The sequence below is a fragment of the Neolamprologus brichardi genome, chromosome 12, assembly GCF_056152115.1.
Source record: "Neolamprologus brichardi isolate AB-2024 chromosome 12, ASM5615211v1, whole genome shotgun sequence".
NCBI classification, from domain to species: Eukaryota; Metazoa; Chordata; class Actinopteri; order Cichliformes; family Cichlidae; genus Neolamprologus; species Neolamprologus brichardi.
This window is the reverse complement of record NC_142115.1, coordinates 19,045,062-19,057,698: the sequence shown is the minus strand read 5'-3', so window position 1 is coordinate 19,057,698 and position 12,637 is coordinate 19,045,062. Positions and strand designations below refer to the sequence as shown.

Here is a 12,637-nt window from a genome sequence, read left to right as displayed (position 1 = left end):
ATACAATTTAAAATTGCTTCTTTGCTAAGTTCTCTGTTATGAGTAGAGACCACGTAGGCTCATCCCTTAAATTAGGTGCCTGTTCACTGCATCGTGATTCACTGATTCATCATAGGTCAGTGTTAAGTGGCTCAATAAAAAGGTAAAGTGAGGAAAGTATAAAGAAATGAGGGGTGGCTTAAGACTTTTGCACAATACTGTGTATTCAAATGAGGTTAATTTGAATGTGGGCAGGGGATCAGATAAAGCCTAGTAAAATCACTATGGCTCCTTTCATATTATCTATTATCTATTGTCTGTTGAGCAGCTTTACGATTTGGTCCTAAATGATATCCTCACTTCACTCTCCACACTCTCTACTATTAAGCTGTTAAAAATTTACAAATTTAAGTCATTGTTAGCTGATATGAAAAAATGTATTTTCTCCTTTCACACTATCCATTTTCAGTGATTAGACATGACCTTACTGTGAGAAGGTAGGCTAATAAATCTACACCATAATAAAAGATAGGCTGCTTTCATTAACCAACTGCTTTTAAATAAATTATTTGCTGTTTTCTATTTTTCTATTTCTTCAAGATGTGCTTACACTTAATGGCTTCATATTATTTGTATCCCCAGAATTAGATGCTGTTCTAGGATTTGGTTACTCAACAGATACATTAAAAAAAACAACAACAACAACTCACAAAACAGCACCTGTAGACTAATCATGACCCCTAAACTGGAGAAGAATATCATTAAAAAAAAATAATGCAGGAATTACAAACAATAAACCCAAATGAAAGTTGTATGGGTGTATCATATCATATCATATCATATCATATCATATCATATCATATTTTGAGCTGCCAGAGAGCAGGGCCAACAAACTAAATAATGGGTTATTTTTATTTTTCCTATTTTCAGAAATAAATGACCTGTTCTCTGCATCACCTCAGGCTGCTGGTATTCACAGCGAGAGAAAAAAACAAACAGAATATTAAAGTAGGAAATTACCTATTACACTAGCGGAATAATGTTTCCTTTACAGCCCTAGTGAGGAGGTTACTTCCCAGTAAACTTCTCATAAAGCATCAAACGGCATCGGTCTCTAGAGCTCCGAGTGACGTCACTGCGGAGGATGGTGTCGTGACGTCGGCAGTTCAATACTGACATGAACTGAGTAGGAGGGAAGCGGATGCATCAGCATCAGCCAGATGTGGAGCGGTGATGGCAGGGAGGGAGGGGTGGGGGGCTTGGATCAATAGTAAAGCTCAAATAAAGCTTCAGCAGCACGTTTTAATTCATGGGAACCAATATTACAAATATTGATAAGGACTGATAATTTGTCAGTTTGGTGAATCAGAGAGAGAGACATGATTTTGATTTTGTGTTGAAGAAGCGCGTGGTTTGATTTGATTAGGACATACACAACTAATAAAGAGTGAGTGGAAATGCTGTGGAATAGTCTGGGCGGGAGAGTGGGGGTGTAGCCCGTGAGGCTGTGGTAATATCAGAGAGAGAGAGGTGGGGGGAGAGAGACGCGGGTGGACAGTGTGATGCTGCGCGTTATCTACTGGCTAAATGAGGGTTGTCTTTCCCAGTTTAGGCAGCAGGGCTTCTCCACCCTTTCCAGTAAGGATCAGTAATTTACACGACAACAGCAGGGCGCCTGTCGGATCTCCACTGGACCCTGCGCTGCTGGATCTCCCACAGTGCTTCTGCTGCTACTGCTGCTTCATCACCAAGCGCTTAACGCCGAAGGAGGACAAGGTCTGGTTTCTGTGCCATGTGCAGAACAACATGTATGTGTGAATTCACGCGGTGACAGCGGAAGGGGGAATGGAGCAGTTGTCATCAAATTCCTGCAGACGCACCGACGGTGATACTGTGGAGGCTGTCGTGTAGTGAAAAGACCTTCATACGCAGCGGCCAATCCTAGAGATTTCGGGAGGTTTTGACAGCCAAATAAAAGGGGTGAAAAGAGGCTCAGCGGTCAGGCTTCATGTCAGCCACAACAATGGGGTAAGTGTGGTTATTATCCCACAGACTGAGTAGTTTTCTTCCCTTGTTTTCTGTTTTTACATCAGCTGCAGCTGCCTCTCGGGGTATGAACTTGCCTGCCGTGAAAACACAGCAGGCAAAAAATAACGACCGGAGACTATGCGTAAAAATGTACCCAAATTCTATATCACACGCCTTGCGTGGCGTTTAATAGAGCGTGTGGTGGATGCATGTTCAAAAGGCTGTATGACGTGTGATTACGAGGTGCTCTGTTCACGGCCTTGATGTGCTGCACACTAAACAAGGCATTCATGTAACGAGACAACTTATTCATTTCCTCCATGAAGCAGGCCTGCCGTTTTCTAGGTTTAAAAAGGAAGAATAAACACAAACATAATGCTTAAACATAAACCTCATTCAGAAGTTAAGTCTAGCTTCAAACTTTTAGGATCAAAATACTCTGTTAATCTGCAGACATTCCCAAAGTGGGATTATACCGGTGGGTCTTATAGGGGCTTTGGCTGTGTTTACCAAAATAAAGCAAAGTTTAAGTTCTTTGTTATTCTTTAATTCTTTAAATCTGACACACCGCAGTATGAAAATGAGCTGCTTTATCCAGGTCCCTATGTTTACCCTCCTACTTCATTATAGGTAGTTATGAAATTCTCAAAGAAATCATGTTAAAGGGCAGCATTTGTTCTTGTATACTCCCAGTCACAGACAGTGTGTGATGAATTGTACATGCTGTTCCTGCTCCAGAGAAGGGTTTGATCAGTCAGAGGCAGGGGGGTGTCATATATAGCTATGCTGCACTGGGCTCTGTAATGACAAAAGGTGGCTTTCTGTCTCTATATGGCAACACAGTGACCGCTGCCATGCACATCCTCAACAACAGGCTTCCATCAGTGAAACAGCCGCCTGGTGTGCACACAGCGCCGCTCATTTGCATGTCCCCTAACCCCGAGCTCAGCGGTCCATTTCCCCCACCAAGCCTGCCGTTCATTAACGGCTGTCTCCCGCAGTTCATTGTGATTAATTGCACAGCAGGGGGTAAACAATGTGGCACAGGGCACAGTGCGATTCTAAGGCATCAGCCAAAACTCCTGCATTAACTATTTACAATACTCTGGAGGCCTCACAGTCGCCCACTCTGCCCTCCCACAGTGTGGGCTGCACATCATTCAGCCATGTCCCACTCAGCTTCAGCTCTCCACCGGGCTCTGCCATACTGGTGACTAAGTTACTGTTATGCAACTGACTCAATGACTCAATTGATCTGCAGTTGGACTAATTGTAAACTCGGATTAAAAGCACCGCGCCACTTGCAGTGTCTGAATAGGGTCAGATAGGGTGTAGTACACAGACAGATAAAGTTACATTTAACTTCGGCCTTGAGTGGTTTTATTCCAAGCTTTCCCCCAGTGCCGATGGTGATGGCACAGAGGATAACATTAGAGATGCCTATCAACACCCTCTCTGGTATCCACTCACTTCCTTTTGCAAATACAATCGATGCACAGACAGACTTGTTTCTCTCTCTGTCTTTGCCTTTGCTCATTTGCACATGTTTGTGTATGTGAGAGAAACAGAGAGAGAGTATGTGTGTGTTTACAAGCGCAAACACACACACACACACTTTAGGTAACCCAACTATTCCCAGTAGACGGCGCAACAGTGACTTGTCCCATTATTAACCTCTCTCCACCTTAAGTAAGATCTACTCCATCTCAAGCTCTTTTCTGTTCAAATAATGAAAAACTCTGAAAATGAGGACATCTTCTATGGGGTGTAGGTGGCAAGGGAAAGTGAGATCTCTTGAGATGGGGTTGTCTCATTATTATGCTTCTGTTTCAGCTTTTTGCCTAGCTAGGGGCAGCTGCACAGTAGAAGGGGACACACTGGAGTAGAAACTAAAGCACAGCCTTTTGTGCTATAAAATGTGTGAGCTGAGACTGGAAACCGTGCCCACATCTGTGCATCAACCCCCTGAAGTACAAGAGGCGGTGTAGGCAACACCTTTTTCCACTCCCGGAAATCCAGATGTGTGTATGTACCATAGAACATTTGGTACATTCAAACGCATGGTGTGCACCATAGCTTGGCATATCTTAAAGGGTGCAGTGGTTCACCCCCTATTTCCCCCCCCCAGTTTGTCACATTTTGTACAATTCGGTGTTTAAATTCCCGATCCACAAATATAGCGCTCATTGCCATGAAAAGATTTTTCTACTATTTAGAAGTAGTTACAGTGAAATCTGCACACAAGCATTACTGAGCCTCACGAAGACGCTTCTTCTGTTAGAAGATGTTTTTCAGATCTATTTTTATTCACTCCTATTGTGCTGGAGTGAAGGCAGACACAGCTCAAAACTTGTGAAAATAAAATCAGAACTATCAAAATAGTAGTATGAATAGTATTCACCCTTTAATTCACAACACCCTTGGGGTAGGTGACCTGCCCCCGTCAATTAATTTGTAGATAGGACTTCTATAAATGCCAAATCTGAAACGTGTTCCTTATCAAAAGCTTTGAAAACTGCTCAGCGTTAACCCCGTAAAGCCTGAACCATGAAATTATTGCCAGAAAATTCTCATTTTTAAACCTTCTGACAAATTCAAACAAACAAACAAAAAAAGAAATATCAGTTTGCATATTTTATTTTTGTTTTCTATAATTTCAGCTACATTTTCTATAGAAAAATAAATCACACTCATAATGTAGAGGTCTCAAAAACTCATGTGTCAAATGTGAGAGGCAGTAATTTAAAGGGATTTACTGTGGTTTTTCTTCTTTACTGTTATAATGGATGGTCATATTAAATATGGCCAAAATCTCAAATAATGAAGTCAGCACATGTGCAAGTAATCCATGTGAACTAAGACGTCAGACTTTAGTCTGCTCAAAATGCAGATTCAGAAGTTTTTTTTGATGCTTTTGGCTCCCTCTGTTAAAGAGAAGGGGCAGCCACAATATGATCATTTCATGTTTCAGATAGAGAGTAACCCAAAGGCCCTGCACAAGATAAATAAGCATTATTTTGAGCTGTGACTCATGCAAAGCTCCTCTAGCAGAAGATTATGATGATTATGGAGCTGGGAATGACTGCTCCCTTTTAAAGTCTCATTTCATACTGTATTAAAAACCGAACAAGTATTATCTCCATCGTTATGGAGAGATAATAAATACAATGAAGTCAGCAGAGTGTCTCGGGCACACAACCTACTCGTGAAGCCGCTTGACACTTTGGCGTGCTTGTGTTGTGTTCGGTTCGCATGCTCGTTTCTGCCACACTGTGTTGCAGTTAAAGCTTCCCACTCTTCTTGTCTTCTCCTACTGGAAGATGAGTGGATTTTTCAGTTCTCGAGCTTCTCCTACATTTATCACCTCCTCCACATTTTCCTCATCCCTCCCTTCTTCTCTCACTTTATCACTCTTCCTCCCTCAGTCATTCTGCCGGCCCCGTCTTTCTCTCTGTCTTAACATTCATGTTCCATCACCTGCCCTTGTGTCACGCAGTGTACTCTGCATGCTAAGCGCCCCCTCCTTCTCCTCCTCCTCTTCTTCTTCTTCCTCCTCTGTGTTTTTCTTCCTCCTCCACACTTTCTTCCTTCCCACTCACTCACATCCCACTGAAGTGCCCCCCACCCCCCCACCCCTATAGCATATATTTACTTAGTTCATCGGTGATGGGAAGCAGGTAGGGTCTCATACCTTTCCTTGCAGCTTTTGTAGGCACTTTCAGTGCGGGTCCCCTGTTGATAAAACAGAGTTCATTGCTGGAGTGCAAGAGGATCAGCACGTACTGAAATGACCTTCATGCCATCCCATAACTGCTAACTATGCCAGGCTATTGGCTCAGGGCAGATCACTGTAGACAACAAAAAGGACTGCAATGGGGGAATGCATGATGAATCTGAAGCCATTATGGACTGGGCCATCTTTTAAAAGAAGGCAGAAGACTCGAGAAATGATTCTTATGCACATTTTGCAATCAAATTCCCTCATTTATTTTGCTTTCTTTTAAAAGTTCAATTGTAGGAGTGAGTTCTGCTTTTTTTTTCTTTCTTGACAACTAGTGGGTGTCATTTTGGAACAAAACTCTTTGGCAAAGGCATTTATGTAAAAATGAAAGCCCAAGAACGAGTCTGTGTTCGGCACGCACACGCACACAATCAAACGACAAGGAGAGGAAAATTTGCCACAGCTTCATCAAATTATGCAATGAAAAACGACGCGAGTTGCCAAAGCGGCTATTGCACAGATCATACCGACAGGCCGTGGTTGTGTGATGTGTGCTGGGAGAGAGTTGAAATGACTCACAGTACCGCCACTTACACTGCTGTCGATGATTATGATAATTCGCGCACAGCACTCCACAAGCAGCTTTGTGGAGCGGTATTAATCATCCCAGATTCACTCCCTGACTTCCTATACTCCACCCCCCACCCCCCCATCATTCTCCTTTCTGCCTTTTCTCTTCCTTTCCCCTGTCTTCGTGTTTTTCTGTCTTTCCCAGTCTTGGCTAATCACACACAGGAGGGGTGCTGCTGTTGAATTTTAATATTCATTTATACAGCAAGCCTTTGATGTCCCCCATCACCCCCACAGTGCAGTGTAAGCACTTCTCTATCTCGTTCTCTGCCAGCACTGCCAGCCCAGAATATCTCCCTCAGCACCCTGCGCTTTGAGTTTGTGTGTGTACTGACTGTAGATATTACCCAAGAAGCCCCAACAATGGTGCAATATATGAGGGCACTGTAGGAGCAAACGGGGAGAGGAGGGGGTAAGTGAATGAAGGGTGAAGGTTGCACAGGGGTGATGGGTTGTCCAAAAAAATTTTTTTTTAAATGACTGTTATATAATTTTCAGCCCTAATAGGGGCTAATCTAAGCCCTGGCTTGAACGTCACACAGAGGTCAAATAGGAATTAAGACATCTCAGATAAACCCGTAATAGGGGGCTGGACATGTGCAGATGATCTACACAAACGCAGACCCCTTCCACGCACACACACAAGGATGCAGATTTAAAATCCCATCATGTTCGTGTCGTTGTTTTTGTATGTTTGTGTGTGTGGAAACTGCAGCTCAGTGGGGTGTGTCCATGCTAGTTAACTGTGGCCTACTGTCTATATTTAGCCTGAAACCCTCTCCTACCCTCCTGTGTGACCCTCGCTTGGTGCTGCAGGCATTCCCATATCAGAGCAGAGAGACGGGGTGCTGCCTTGCAAAGAAAGAAGGACAGAGTTTGTTCTGGGTAGACATCCAATATGAGAGGAAGTTTAGGTTTAACATGTATGACTGAACTCAGTTGAGCCAGCTTCTCATTCGTATACAAGTCACTGAGTATGTAGTAACTCGGTGACAGCCTCTGTGTCTGTGGTGTAACTATGGAGGATGGCGAGCTGGTTGTTCATTTACCCAGGCGATCTGACTCCCCTGTGGGCAACAGGGGTTTCGTTGCCGGCGGCGGGTTTGGCGAGACGTTGGTGTTGCGGCACAAAGAGGTTCACCACTTCTTCTTTGTTCCCTTCAGGGAGCAGCCCATCTACAGCACGCGGGCTCACGTCTTCCAGATCGATCCCAACACCAAGAAGAACTGGCTGCCCACCAGCAAGCATGCTGTCACGGTTTCCTACTTCTATGACAGCACACGCAACGTCTACCGCATCATCAGCCTGGACGGCACCAAGGTGAGCGGCTCATCCGGGGTTGCTGATTCACGTCTTACCCCAAATGTTGCATATGAAACACCGGCTGCTTTTCATTTTTGCCAACTGGTGTGGTTTTATTATGATGTTCCAGATGTTTCAGTGTAATTACCTCATCACTCATCAAACAGGCTTCACTGCAATTCACTGAGTTTTAATGGTGTTTATAATTTATTATATTTGGAAACTAATGTGCAAACACCTCTTAAGAGAGCTCAGGGTTTGTAGGACGTCCCGAGACCGGCAGCTCATGTTTCACTCATGCAACTGCTCTTTAGTGTCTATCTGCACTTCTATACTTATATCTTAGGATGTTCTTTTTGTTAGATATCTAGGAGGGGTACTTGGTGTGATTGGCCCTAGCTTTGCATGACTAAAGGCAGATTGGAGCTCTTTATAGGCACTGCACACATGCATGCCCCCCTGCCTGTTACGGAGAAAGGAGGGGTGAAGCTAAATTAGAAAAACAGATGACAGTGTGAGGAGAAAAAGAAATAGAAACAAGGAGACACATACAGAAAAGAAGCCAGGTCTTCAACACGGTCAATTTAACAATCGTCTCATATCATCCAGCACAAAATAGCTAGCTAAGTTCAACTGTTATGTAACACACACTCAGTGACTTCTCCCCTTCACTAATAAAGCATCGTGCATTGATGCCAACTAGAATGCCAAGCATTACACAACACTGCTAATTGATCAGCCATTAATTTGTCCTACATTAGTGTTTTTTAACAAAGCCAGCTGAATTATGTAAAAGAGATACACTTCAATTCTGGTTCATGGAAAATGGAGGAAAAGGCTGAAGATTTCTGGTGGGGTTTTTTTTCTTTTCTCTAGTCCGTCTCTCAGTATTTTCTGACTTTGACAATCCCTCTGTTGCATTGAGTCTCTTTGTTTCCCATTGAAGATGTGAATCTCTATAAACCAATCATTTAAAAAAAATTCTCAATCGTCTTCATTCGGCTGGATCCTTTAAAGGTCGCCGCAGCAGATCATCTACCTCCATTTCACCCCATCCTTAGCATCCTCCTCTGTTCCACATCCCTCTGCATGTCCTTTTTCACTATATCCATTAAATGTCCTCCCTTTAACCAATATATCCACTATCCCTCATGCACATGTTAAAAACCATCTCAACTTTGCCTCTCTAACTTTGTCTCCAAACTTTTCAATCTGATCTTCTCATTTCTAATAATGGTCACTCCTGATGAAAACAGTAACGCTTAAAGAATCTTAATAATCTATTTAAAATGCCTGGATACTGTAGTGTCTAATTAATATCCGTGTATTTGTTAAAAGCCACGTTCAGTGTTTGTGGGATTGTCTGTAAATGGAAGCTGCTATCTGTACTAGTAATAAAAAAACAACAACAAAGACATATCACCATCATGTTCTGAACTGCACACTCATATTTTTTATTGTTTAAAAAAAAAGATTTAGGTCTAGAGGGGATTTCTAAGGCACACAGCACCACAGTATTTCTTAAGATTAGGTGAAAGGTTGTATTTTTAGAATCAAATAGTTATTTGTTCTATAAAATGAGAGAAACTGAGAAGTGAAATAGTCAAAAATCGAATTAGTTGAAGAAACACTTTGATATTTTATTTTGAAAAGCAAAGATACCTTCACAAAGACCTGAAATAGTTAGTTACTTACAATCAAAGATCCAAAAAGTTGATTCTGTTCATCTGAGCACGTATCAGGATATAATCGAACAGAGTCACTCTGGATCAAGATGTAAATAAGAAAAATAAAGAAACTAGGCTTTTAGCTAATGTGTGTTCCACATACATACAATGGAGAGTTTCACCAACGTGAACTAGCGCTCTGTTTGACACCTCCTGTTGTGATACACACAGTTAATTTGATGCATATTAAGTGGGTCTGCTCTTTTTATTTTCAGGCAATAATCAACAGCACCATCAGCCCCAACATGAATTTCACAAAGACCTCACAGAAATTTGGGCAGTGGGCGGACAGCCGAGCTAACACTGTCTATGGACTGGGATTCTCCACTGAGCATCATCTATCCAAGGTACCACCCCTATCCACCCAAACACTACACACACACACACACACACACACAGAGGGATGCAAGCACACACACTCAAACCACCTCTACTATAAACCTTTCAGCATCAATCACAGAGCTTCTTGCTGTTTCTTCTTCTTCTTCACGGTCCCTGAGAGAGGATGGCATTTCAGCTTTCTTTCCTCTGCTTGCTACAGTTTCTCTCAAAGCGTAGCTCCTTCGTCGGGCAGTTAGTCCTGACTGGGTGTTCTGTGTGTACAGTATACGAGTGTTTTCACTTTTGAGCTGGTGATTTCTCTCCTCTGCAGTGTGATTAAGCTCTGTCATGAACCAGGCACACTCACAGCATCCCAACTGTTAGGACACCTCATACACACACACACACACACACACACACACACACACACACACACACACACACACACACACACACACACACACACACACACGTTACTACCAAACTCAGCAGTACAGACACGTCGTCTGTGCCAGGAAGGCGAGGATAACGAGGCTGTTAACAATACTTATAAGCATTCCTTGTTTTATACCGCACAATAACGCGGTGTGGTCATGTGACCTGAAGGTTGCTGAAGGTCAAGTGTTCTTTTCCTCCATCTCAAAATCCCTCAAACAAGTTTCTCGCTCATGCTTCGTCAGTATAAAACTCCCGTTAGCAGAAAAGATAGGATCCAGTGGTTGTGCACTTTGCATTTCACATGCTGGTTTCAGTGTATTTATCATGAGAAGAACTACATAACCTGTCCTCTTTTAGGCTCTTTTTTTGGCTCATGGCTTAAGAAAGGGGCCAAAACTCTGGATTTCTCAGCCTCGTATGTTCTTAATTTGACGTTTACTTTGGAAATGAAGCACTTCGGCAAGGACTAAAGGTGCTGTGCACAGCAGTTTGTCACTAACTGGACTGCTCAGTGGCCAGGTATCAAATTATCCAATTATGTGTCTGTAAGGTAGCCGGTTGCTGTATTACAATAAGACAACTGCTTGGTACCACTGAATCTTATTGTGAGTTTATGCAAGTATAATTTATAATCTTATTAAGACATTGTACATAAATAAAGCTTACAATAACCTGCACAGTCAGTTCAGTTTATCCATCCAGCCATTTGTTTCCACTTACCTATTCTGGGCTGCAGGGTGACTGGACCCTGTCCAGTCTGTTATAGGGCAAGAGGAAGGGTACACCTAACCTCAATACAGAGTATGAAAAAGTAACAATAATAATAATGATGATGATCAACAAAATACTTTTCTCAAGTTACTTGCAAATGCTCAACATCAGTGCTTTAACTGACTTGCAGGCAGTTAGACTGTGAATAGGAACTCTCTGAGAAATACCTGCCAGCCAAGTGGAAGTATTTTCTTTGTTTTAAATTAGAAATAATCTAATTCACTTCTCAGATGACCACAGTGCCAAAACTCCTGAAGCACTTAAACTAAACTTATGCATTTAAAGCACAGAACCAGGACTATTATATTGCACTGAAGTAAAATGATATTGAGTTACTTATTGCAACTCCACTAATGGCGGACACAAGACCGACTTCAGCTGAGTCAATTTGATTTCCTCACCACTCAGCCCTCTGCAGTACTGTATATACTAAATTAGTGTGGGAGTCGCATCAGTGATGAACCACACCCTAAAGGGACATTGGGGAGGTGGGCTAGTGTGTATGTGCCAGAGTGTTTATATTTGCTCAAAGCCCCTCAGCTGAGCTCGCCTTACCGCTTCAGCCTGGCTGAATGTATCTTTGCTCTTGACCAAAATAACCCAAGAGATCAACTTCAGCCGCTGACAACTTCTCATTACAGGAAAAGTCTAAGAGGAAAATGGCACAGTTTGGTTAGCTCTAGGTATGCGCGTGCATGTCCAATGGAAAGGTTGTCATTGGAGACCCCGCTGGGTCATATTTCTGCAGAGGAATTATGGGTAATTCTTCTCCAAATTCAACTGCAGTTTTTTAATGGAAACAGCTTCTCTCTATACGTCACAGCTGACCTAATACATACTGAGCTCTTTCTTTCTCTCACAGTCCATTTAAGTCCATATATTCTGCACATACAGATGCATACATACTGCACAGATTAAGCCACATTGTTGTAGGAAGTACAGCACACAATCACTCACACACTTGTCCTCTGTGTCCAGTTTGCAGAGAAGTTTGCAGAATATAAAGAAGCAGCAAGACTCGCTAAGGAGAAGAGTCAAGAAAAGATGGACATGGCCACATCTCCTTCTCAGGTATGTTCAGTATGCCCTAACTTAATCACAACACCACCACCACAGTACTCTTACACAACTACTCATGACTACTGTCATAGTCATGTTGAGTAATAAACAGTTATAAGCAGGAAAAACAATAATTTTACCTTAAATTATATTTTATTTTACCAATTTTTATCTGCAAAAAACCAAAAAAAAACCTAAAAATAAATAAAAACAAACAAGCAACACCTCTCCCCCAAAACTTACATATAAATGCCCTGGTAGTCTGTTGTCGGTTCCTAGACAGATGTAGCTAAAATTACATTTCCTATTGGTTTATGGACTCCAGTTTTGAAGCATTATGGTTCTGGCCATTTTAATTTGTTGTCACCACATGTCACGGGTGAGGGTGGATTTGAATGAGAAACAAAAGGGCACTTCACAGCTAAAGTATCCATGCCCCCGATGAACTTTAAGTTGAAGTTTATTTATATAGCAACAAATCACAACAACAGTTGCTTCAAGGCTCTTTATACCGCAGGGTAAAGACCCTACAGTATTATGGAGAAAACACTAACAATCAGACGATTCTCTGTGAGCAAGTGCTAGGCAACAGTGGGAAGGAAAAAAAATCACCTTTAACAGGAAGAAACCTCGAGTGGAACCAGACTCATGGAGGGGTAT

General features: G+C 42.4%; 1 protein-coding gene across 2 annotated transcripts in view; it reads left to right on the top strand.

Moving 5' to 3' along the window:
• Window positions 1–1,454: 1,454 nt before the first annotated feature.
• homer1b (homer scaffold protein 1b) overlaps window positions 1,455–12,637 on the top strand; it is a 25,047-nt gene continuing 13,864 nt past the window's right edge. Inside the window, exons 1-4 of one of the 2 annotated variants that reach the window (XM_006784155.3) lie at window positions 1,455–2,007; window positions 7,523–7,679; window positions 9,604–9,735; window positions 11,897–11,989. In XM_006784155.3, coding sequence (XP_006784218.1) covers window positions 1,988–2,007; window positions 7,523–7,679; window positions 9,604–9,735; window positions 11,897–11,989 — 402 coding nt within the window. In that variant the 5' untranslated portion in view covers window positions 1,455–1,987. Of the gene's footprint in view, window positions 2,008–7,194; window positions 7,680–9,603; window positions 9,736–11,896; window positions 11,990–12,637 lie in introns of those variants that run through there. The other variant, XM_006784154.3, reaches the window with a different exon arrangement.